The 10,063-nt window shown below is 53.5% G+C and overlaps 1 protein-coding gene across 1 annotated transcript; it reads right to left on the bottom strand.

Annotated features, from left to right (window-relative positions):
* RFNG (RFNG O-fucosylpeptide 3-beta-N-acetylglucosaminyltransferase) lies at positions 5,947-10,037 on the bottom strand. Its single transcript, XM_005694380.3, has 8 exons — positions 9,704-10,037; positions 9,117-9,165; positions 8,468-8,570; positions 8,205-8,358; positions 7,823-7,911; positions 7,551-7,716; positions 6,894-6,979; positions 5,947-6,820 (listed from the first exon to the last, which is right to left on the bottom strand). Exons 1-8 carry the CDS (start codon positions 9,983-9,985, stop codon positions 6,739-6,741), a joined length of 1,011 nt encoding a protein of 336 aa, XP_005694437.2. The 5' UTR covers positions 9,986-10,037; the 3' UTR covers positions 5,947-6,738.

Here is a 10,063-nt window from a genome sequence, read left to right as displayed (position 1 = left end):
TAACGACACCAAAGCCTTTGACTGTGTCAGTCAGTCAGTCAGTTCAGTCTCTCAGTCGTGTCCGACTCTTTGCGACCCCACGAATCGCAGTATGCCAGGCCTCCCTGTCCATCACCAACTCCCAGAGTTCACTCAGACTCATGTCCATCGAGTCAGTGATGCCATCCAGCTATCTCATCCTCTGTCGTCCCTTTCTCCTCCTGCCCCCAATCCCTCCCAGCATCAGAGTCTTTTCCAATGAGTCAACTCTTCGCATGAGGTGGCCAAAGTACTGGAGTTTCAGCTTTAGCATCATTCCTTCCAAAGAAATCCCAGGGCTGATCTCCTTCAGAATGGATTGGTTGGATCTCCTTGCAGTCCAAGGGACTCTCAAGAGTCTTCTCCAACACCACAGTTCAAAAGCATCAATTCTTCGGCACTCAGCTTTCTTCACAGTCCAACTCTCACATCCATATATGACCACAGGAAAAACCATAGCCTTGACTAGATGGACCTTAGTTGGCAAAGTAATGTCTCTGCTTTTGAATATGCTATCTAGGTTGGTCATAACTTTTCTTCCAAGGAGTAAGGGTCTTTTAATTTCATGGCTGCAGTCACCATCTGCAGTGATTTTGGAGCTCAAAAAAATAAAGTCTGACACTGACTGTGTACATCACCACAAACTGTGGCAAATTCTGAAAGAGATGGGAATACCAGACCACCTGACCTGCCTCTTGAGAAACCTATATGCAGGTCAGAAAGATACAGTTAGAAGTGGACGTGGAACAACAGACTGGTTCCAAACTGGGAAAGGAGTACATCATGGCTACATATTGTCATCCTGCTTATTTAACTTATATGCAGAGTACATCATGAGAAACACTGGGCTGGAAGAAGCCCAAGCTGGAATCAAGATTGCCAGGAGCACCACCATTATGGCAGAAAGTGAAGAGGAACTGAAAAGCCTCTTGATGAAAGTGAAAGAGGAGAGTGAAAAAGTTGGCTTAAAGCTCAACATTCAGAAAACTAAGATCATGGCATCCCTTCATGGGAAATAGATGGGGAAACAGTGGAAACAGTGTCAGACTTAATTTTGGGGGGCTCTAAAATCACTGCAGATGGTGATTGCAGCCATGAAATTAAAAGACGCTTACTCCTTGGAAGGAAGGAGTAAGCCTAGACAGCATATTCAAAAGCAGAGACATTACTTTGCCAACAAAGGTCCATCTAGTCAAGGCTATGGTTTTTCCAGTAGTCATGTATGGATGTGAGAGTTGGACTGTGAAGAAAGCTGAGTGCCGAAGAATTGATGCTTTTGAACTGTGGTGTTGGAGAAGACTCTTGAGAATCCCTTGGACTGCAAGATCCAACCAGTCCATCCTAAAGGAGATCAGTCCTGGGTGTTCATTGGAAGGACTGATGTTGAAGCTGAAACTCCAATACTTTGGCCACCTCATGCAGAGTTGGTTCATTGGAAAAGACCCTGATGTTGGGAGGGATTGGGGGCAGGAGGAGAAGGTGATGACAGAGGACGAGATGGCTGGATGGCATCACCAACTTGATGGACATGAGTCTGGGTAAACTCCGGGAGTTAGTGATGGACAGGGAGGCCTGGCGTGCTGTGATTCATGGGGTCGCAAAGAGTCGGACATGACTGAGCGACTGAGCTGAACTGAACTGACTGAGGTCGGTCATACATCTCTGTAACATCAATGCCACAGAGCTCAGCAAACCCATGGGTCTCTTTGCATGTTCCAGCTTCCCTGGCTGTTATGGTGGCCATGTGATTTCTTTCAGCCAGTGAAATATGAGAAATTAATGTCACTTCTGGGCTTAGGTGGTGTGGATCTGGTGCCTTCATTCCACTTTCTCCTCCATTTCACCTGGGCAATCTGAGGGGGACTTAAACTACAAGATGCTGGGCCCTGAAGATAGAAGCAGCCTGAGTCCTGATTCACCAATTAGAAGAGAGCCACCCATGCATATCATAGTGTGACATGGACAAATTTCCTTAGAGGGCTTAGTGGTTTCTGCAGCACAGCCTAGCTCATTCTGACTAATACTTTCTCTAAGTTGGCTTTTTTTTTAATGATAAAAAATTAATTAGTAAACTAATGCTGGCACCATTTGCTGAAAAGACTTTTCCCCTTAAATTGCTCTGATGACTCTATTGGGAGCTCATGATGGTAGAAGCGTGTATCTGTGACTGGGTTCTGCTGCATGTCCCATGGTTCCATCTGTTGGTCCCAGTGCCAGCACCACAGTCTCCATACTGTGGCTTTGTGAAATAAAAGTCATATTTTTATGGCAAGACCAGAGATATTTAAACAAAAAATCTTCTCTGCCCTTTGGCCTACCTTCTCCCCTCACTGTGCATTGTGTGTCTGCAATAGGCATCACGCAAACCTCCCCCATCAGCAGGACTACCGGCTCAGCTACAAAGAGCAACATTCTCCCAGCATCAACTAGACGACTCCTGAAGAGATGCACTCCTGCTCCACCCAGTATGGGGTCACGTGACTCACTAGCAGGACACTTAGATCTGGATCATGTGAACTGTCAATCACACATCATTTGGGGGTCTTCCCTGGTGGTGCGGTTCAGTTGGTAAAGAATCTGCCTGCAGCACAGGAGATTTGATCCCTGGATTGGGAAGACCCTTTGGAGAAGGAATGGCAACCCACTCCAGTATTCTTGTCTAGAAAATGCCACGGACAGAGGAGTCTGGCAGGCTACAGTCTATGGGGTCGCAAGAGTCGGACACGACTTAGTGACTGCACTGCTGGCGGTGCAGTGGTTAAGAATCCACCTTGCAATGCAAGCCGCCACAGGTTTGGTCCCTGGTCAGGGAACTAAGATCCCACATGCAGTGGAGCAACTAAGTCAGAGCACTGGAACTACTGAGCCCGAGAGCCAGGACTAGAAAGTCTCTGTGCCACAAGCAGAAGACCCCGCGTGACGGAATTGAGATTCTGCATGCCGCAGCTGAGACCCGATGCAGCCGAATAAACTGGCTAGTTAATAAGTATTTTAAAAATATGCCATTGGATGTATGGCCCTCTGTCTCAAAAACTTATATAACTGTGCCTTGACATCTAACAGACGGCTCTCAGAGCTTTCTGAGATGCTCTTCCTGGGTTATAATCCTCAAATTTGGCTCAAAAAAAAGAAATTTCCATTTCTTTCATATATCAAGAGATTAAATTTTTCATCAACATCTCATAGTAGGTTTTGACGTCAGGCTGTGTAAATCCTTTAACTTTGTTCTTTTTCAAGTTTGCTTTTGAAAAAAAATTATTTGGCTGAGCTTGGTCTTAGTTGTGGGTTGCAGGGTCTTTGATCTTCTTTGCAGCATGCAAGATCTATTTCCCTGATCAGGGATGGAACCCCAGGCTCCCTGCCTTGGGAGTGCAGGGTCTTAGCCACTGGACCACTAGGAGAAGTCCCTCGTGTAAAATTTAGATTTTTTTGTAATGTATTTGTCTGATTTTGGTACCAGAGTAATGCTGGCCTCATGAAATGATCTGGGAACTGTTCTCATCCATTTTCTGGAAGATCGTTAAGACTGATGTTATTCCTCCCCCAAATGTTTGATAGAATTCACCAATGAAGCCATCTGATCCTAGAGATTTTTTGTGGACTATTTTTGTCAAATTCAAATTATGTAATAAATATAGGACTATTTCAATTTTAAATTTCATCTTGGTTTACGTTTTAAATACAATCTTTATTGAGACATCACTCACATATCAAAAAGTGTACAGTTTTGAAGTGTATAATTCACTAGAGTGTTTTTTGTTGTTGTTATTACATTGACAAAATTATGTAACTATCACCAAAATCTAATTCTAGAATAAAGTTAGGGCCCATTGAGTTTCTTGCTTTACTCTGCACTGCCCTCTGCTGTCTTCATCCTCTGGGTATCTCCGGGGTGGAGCCTCACCTAGTTCAACCTCAGTTGGGGACGGCTGCATCTGATGACTCAAAATTTTCACCACTGTTTGTCTGAGAATGACCAGGAAAATAAGTATTGGTTTGAGGGTTACAAATAAGTTTTATTACGTGAGTGAATTTGGAAACACGGAGTATAAAGAGGATTGACTCTTTTCAATGGAAGCTCAGGGCTTCCCTTGTGGCTCAGCTGGTAAAGAATCTGCCTGCAAAAAAGAATCTGCCTGCAATGTAGGTAGACCTGGATTCGATCCCTGGGTTGGGAAAATCCCCTGGAGAAGGGAACAGCTACTCACTCCAATACTGTGGCCTGGAGAATTCCATGGATTGTATAGTCCATGGGGTCGCAAAGAGTTGGACAGGACTGAGCGACTCTCACTTCACTTCACTTCACTTCAAAGAAAGCTCATACGCGTCAGCGGTTACATCCTATACACCCTGGTTCTCTCCAGCCTCGAGAGCTTGTTCATTTTGCAGATCATCATTCCTCTGGCATGCAGTGATGTGGGATGGACTGATGCTTAGTAAACAGTTTTCCAAAAAAATGTCAGATGGAGGGCTAAGTACACACAATTTAATTCTGAACCTTAATTACCAAACTTTTAACTTTTTCTGATTATACATAGTGTATGTCTATCATACAACATATTTTGATACTGGTAAAATATCAAAAAATAGGAAGAGAAAACAAGTCAACCCTCAAGGAAATCAACCCTGAATATTCATTGGAAGGACTGATGATGAAGTTCCAATACTTTGGCCACCTGATGTGAAGAGCCGACTCATTGGAAAAGACGCTGATGCTGGGAAAGATTGAAGGCAAAGGAGAAGCGGGTGGCAGAGGATGAAACAGATGCATCACCAACTTGATGGATGTGAATCTGAGCACACTTTGGGAGATAGTGAAGGACAGGGGAACCTGGCATGCTGCAGTCCATGGGGTCACAGAGTGGGACATGACTGAACAACTGAACAACAAAGGAAGAGGAAAAGAGCATCTTTACCAATTTTGCATTTTTTTTCAGGAACAATCACACATAAACATTTTTGTGTTTTCTTTGAGCCTTTTTTCTGTCTGAACAATACATGGACCACCCATTCTGGCAGACCATGCTGCAGCCTCGGGATGCCTGCCAGTCCCACTACTCCTTGGAGGTGGTTCGGGGGCTTGGGGGTGACTGTTCCTCTGGACCTGGTAAGAGAGGAGTCTGTACCTCTGAGGTGGCCCTCGCCCAGAGATCCAGGCCTGAGGTGGCTCCAGCCAGGGGAGGGACATTTTGGTCCAACTGATGCTGTCCTGGTTCTGTGCTGTGGATGCCCAGTGGACTGGGGTCTGGCAGGCTCAGTGCGTGTCTAGGTCTTGAGGGCTGTTACATAGTCCACATCTGGGAACAGGATGCTAGGGGGTGGCTGCTGCACATGGACACTGCCTGGTGACCTGCTGTATACCCTTCTTCAAGTAATCTCGCTTGGCCTGACCACCAGTGAGTGCTGACTCCAACCTGCTTACCGGGTGTTGCTGGCCTGTGCTGTGCACGTACACCTGCCCACATGTATACAGCAACGTGCATTCATACCCACATACACACATTTACACAGCAATTCACAGATATATGCAAGTACACGTGTGGACACCCATGCACACAGGCACACGCACTCATGTGTGCGTCTGTTCATGCTGGCACACACACACACACACACACACACATAGTTCCACAGTATGCTGAAAAGGCAAGTCTTAACAGGCAGTCTGCCTTCTGGAGCAAGGTTTGTCTTGCTTGCATCATTCCCTGCAGGAACCACACCTCCACACCCCACATACTCTTCAGCTCACACTAAAGAGCCCAGTGGGCAGCTTTAGGCTCAGCTGGGCTGGCAGGGCTGTAAGGAACACAGATCTGCCTGGGAGGGAGCTGGTCTCGGGCAGTGCCTTCATGGGAAGGAGATAGATGCTGTGTGGCCCTGCCTGGAGCTGAGCTGCCAGGTGTCACTGGTTAATTAACACAATAACCAACAGAGAGTAACAATCCAGCCTTTATTCACTTGTTGCAACAGCAGTGCGAGAGACCAGAAGGCAGGTGCTGGTTCCCCTTGTTCTGTTCCCTCCTCCTGTGGAAAGGCACTGTCAAGGTCAGTGTGGGTCAGCTGGTGGGATGGGGATGTCTCACTGCAGAGGGGGCCCCAAACAAAAGGCTCCTGCCGTTTCATGGACTTGCGGCCCCCGGGACGGGGGAAGGATGGAAAGTACTGAGCAATGAGTCAGAGCGGAGGAAAAGTGTCTTTGAGATCCCTCAGGAAGGACCTCTCGGCCAAGAGAAGGTGGCCTCTGAATGGAGACAACCTGGCTAGGAGTAAGCTTCACCCAAGAGCACAGCTGTCCAGAGGGTCTGCAGCCTTGCCTGCAGTTCCCCGTGGAGTCAGAGGCCCTGGCTGGGCTCCAGTGGGAAGGGTGGCATCCCAAGAGAACAGCAAGTAAGGCGTCCGGCAGTCACCTCTAGGGGGCAGCATCTCGTACACCACCCTGGCCTAGAAGCCTGTCTCCCGCAGGTGAGGGGAACAGGATGGAGCCCTGGGAGGCGGATGCCAGCCCCCTCCCAGACCCCCAGCACTGTCCTCCTCTCCCACAGCGCCAGGTCACCCGGGCCCGCCCAGGGCTGTGGGGGGGCCTGCTGGGCGCCCGTATCTCCCTGGATGAGGGCCCGGCCGTCGCCGCCTGGAGTAGCCAACTGAGCCCAGGAGGGGGCAGCACTGTTCCAGCACTGTTCGCCCACTTGCACCTGGGGCAGAGCCAGGCTTTCGGGTTCCGGATCACCGAGGGGCGAGGTCGCTCTGCTTCTGCACGGGACACCAGTCCGTGTCCGGGTAGAGAAGGCAGTGGATGGACTTAAACCTGGGAGGGAAGTGGGGGTCAGGCTGCGGGAGGGGTGCGCTGGCCCTAGCACTCCTCCCCACGGCCCACTCACCGCGTGGGATCCTGCTGCAGGCTGAAGCCCCCAGCCACGTTCACCACGTTATGTGGGTTCTCGGGTCCCCCGTAGCTCAAGGTGACCTGGGGGAGGAGAGGAAGCAGAGTCACTCTCAGGGCCGGCGCCTCCTATCTTGTTTCCCAAACAGAGATGCTGCTTGGCCTCCTGGATTCCAGGGACCCCACTGCCCCACCCGGAGTCAGCATTCTTAGGGCAAGCTCAGGAACACCATGGAAAGGTGATGGGGCCTGATGGGGGCTGAGCGGTGTGGCCAGCACAGCAGATACCTGGGGGAGGCCGCTGGCACACGTGTAGGGGCGAGAGGTCCTGAACCCCCTGCCTGGGCCAGGTCTGTAACACTGGTCATGCCCAGACCACTGTCCCCAGCCCTGCTACCCAGGGCCGCCCTCTGGGAAGGTGCAGCAGCTGTTCTTTACAAACAGGCCCTCATGTGAGCCTGGGGGTCCCCCATGGCTGGGACTCCGGGTCCCAGCAGCCTGGATTCAGGGTCCACGAAACTTTGCTGTCATGCTGGGACCCACGGTTGTCTCACCAGAATCCCTCCCTGAGCCCTTGCTCAGCTGGGGGGAGCCACGGGGCCACGGCCCCCGTGCAGGGACGGCCATGGACGCGGCAGGGGCCCAGCTGGCCTACCTGCTGGAGCAGGGTGTCGGGTGACAGCTTCTGTAGGTTCTCCAGGTGGGAGTGGAATAGCGAGCTGCGCAGCAGGCGAGCGCCCAGCAGCCCCTCCACGATGTAGCCCACGGTGCAGTCGTCTGGCAGCCGTACCCGCTCGGCTGTGCTCATGAAGCCGCCCAGGCTGGGGAGCAAAGGGGGGCAGGTCAGCGACTCTCCAGCCTTGGGGAACCCCAACCCCCAACCCACAGCAGCCAGCACCTGCTTCCCCCCCGCCACGCCTCCGTCACCTGGCCCATGGGCTCATCTTGAGAGCAAGGCCTCTACTTAGGCAGAACCCGGCCCCACCGGTAGCGAACCAGAACTTGACTGTGGTCACCTGAAAAGGAGGGAGCCACTAGTCAGGGTCCCTCACCCTAACTCTTTATCTGGACACCCTGAGAACTGTCCTTCAGCTGTCCCTTAACTGCTTCCAGGCCCGGGGGCAGAAGCTCCCCAAGGCACAAGAAGACAGGGGCTTCCACAACTCAGTTGCCTGAGGCTCCAGCCCCTCCTGTCTTGCCCCAGTTCCCAAAACACCCCATCTGGGTGGACTGGGCATCAGCCCCAGCCCTTCCTTGCTGGGGTCTCCATACTCTCAGCTGCCCCTCCCCGCTTCGCCCCAGCACGCACGGTTCCACTTCCCTGGATCCTCTCGGTAGCCTCGATGGGGTGGTCCAGGCTGGGCCGCCCCAGGTAGATGTCCTGGCTGGGTGAGAAGGTGGACAGCAGCTGCAGCAGGCCTTTGGGGTTCACATAGTTGTCATCATCCACGTGGCAGAACCACCTGGGAACGTGTAGAAGTCTGGAGCCAGGCTGGGCCCTGAAGGTGGGGGCGGGGAAGCCCCTGACCCACGTTGGGGCCCAGCCTCCCTTGGCCCTGGGCCACCACATACTTGCGTCCGGACTCAATAAACTTGTCATATTCCACTGACATCTTGCAGCACAGAGCCTGGCGGGTGTGCACGGCAGAGCAGTTGGTGTTGATGACGTGGCCACCTGCCCATTGGAGAAACGGAAGCTTGAGGGCCGGGGTGAGACCTGCTGCCAGCCCACCCCACTAAAGTTGGGCTAAATGCCGCTGGCTGGCCGGCACAAGGCCTGTCCTGTTCAAGACCATGATGTCGGACCCAATCACAGTCCTGTCTTGGCCTTGCTCAGTTGACCCTGTTGCCGCCATCTGAGGTCCAGGCAGATGACAACCACTTGGAATCCCATGAAAGCAAACCCACCAGGAAACAGGACTGAGAGGCTGGACCATCCCCATCAGGGCAGGCCTGGAAGGCATGGTTCCCTGCTGGCCCTTCTTCAGGGGACGTGGCTCCAGCCAGAGGCCCTGGGAAGTCAGCCAGTAACCAGAGCGCAGCTGGAAGGGTGGACCCTGGATGCCAGGCTCTGTTCTCTACCAGCTGTATGACCCTAAGCAGGTGCCTTAATTTCTCTGGACCTGTGTACACAGCAGGGGGCTGCGTGGCATTGGACTGAGAGATAGCTGAGGAGACCCTTCAGACACGGCAGCTGGGCTGGGCTGGGGAGGGCACTCACCTCCCTGGAGCTGTAGGTCAGGGTCGTCCCCGTCAGTAAAGATAAACGTCTGTAGAGAGATGGCCTGTGAGGTTTCAAGGGGCAGCCCTCCACCCCAGGGACTCTGGGCCTGGCAGGGCCTTGGCCTGGTGAGCAAGGGTGAATGAACCTGGACAGGCCAGCCTGGGCTTGGGGATCCAGAAGGGAGGGTGGTGAACCAGGGACAGCCTGCTCTACCTGCAGCATCCCCAGTGCTGCCAGGGCCAGGCTTGCTCTTGCTGGAGGAGTTTCTGGGGTCTCAGCCCAGTGTCAGCTGGGAGAACCCACTCAAGACTAGAGCCTGAGAAGGGGCAGGAGAGGGTGGGCACTGGGGGTCCTGGGTCCCTGCGTTCTCAGGCCTGGGGCCTGACAGCCATGTTGGGGACACATCTGTGGGTAGGGGGTCTTGGGGTGGATCCTGGGTGGGGTCCAGGGCAGGATGCAAGTTTGAGGATGAAGGAGCGGGGATCTCAGGGCGTGCGAGTTTGCCAGAGGCGGGGGCTGGGGGGGGATGGTGTCCCGAGTCAGCGGGGGTTCCGGAGTCGGCGGGGTCCCCGGGCGAGACCCACCTGCCGTCGGGCCCGGGAGATCCAAGTGCGCAGCAGTAGCCCCAAGCGCGGCCCGTGGTTTTTTCGGGTGGTCTTGACTGCGACGAAGACGTCTTCGGGCCGCAGGCGGGGGGCGGTGGCGGGCCGGGCAGGGGGCGCGCGCGGGCCGGAGCCGGGGGCCAGGGCCCGGGTCGGGGCTGGCGCGGGCGCAGGCGCGCGGGGCAACGGCAAAAGCAGCAGCGCACCCAGGGCCGCGGCCAGCGCGAGGCAGGCCCGGCAAAGCGCCCCCCGCGCGCGGCTCATGCGGCCGCGGGACCCGCGGGCACCGCCCGGCCAGGCGCGCCGCGGCCCCTTTAAGAGCCACCCCGCCCACGCCGCGAC

The sequence above is a fragment of the Capra hircus genome, chromosome 19 (genome assembly GCF_001704415.2).
Source record: "Capra hircus breed San Clemente chromosome 19, ASM170441v1, whole genome shotgun sequence".
Taxonomy (NCBI): domain Eukaryota; kingdom Metazoa; phylum Chordata; class Mammalia; order Artiodactyla; family Bovidae; genus Capra; species Capra hircus.
This window is presented reverse-complemented; position numbering and strand designations above follow the sequence as displayed.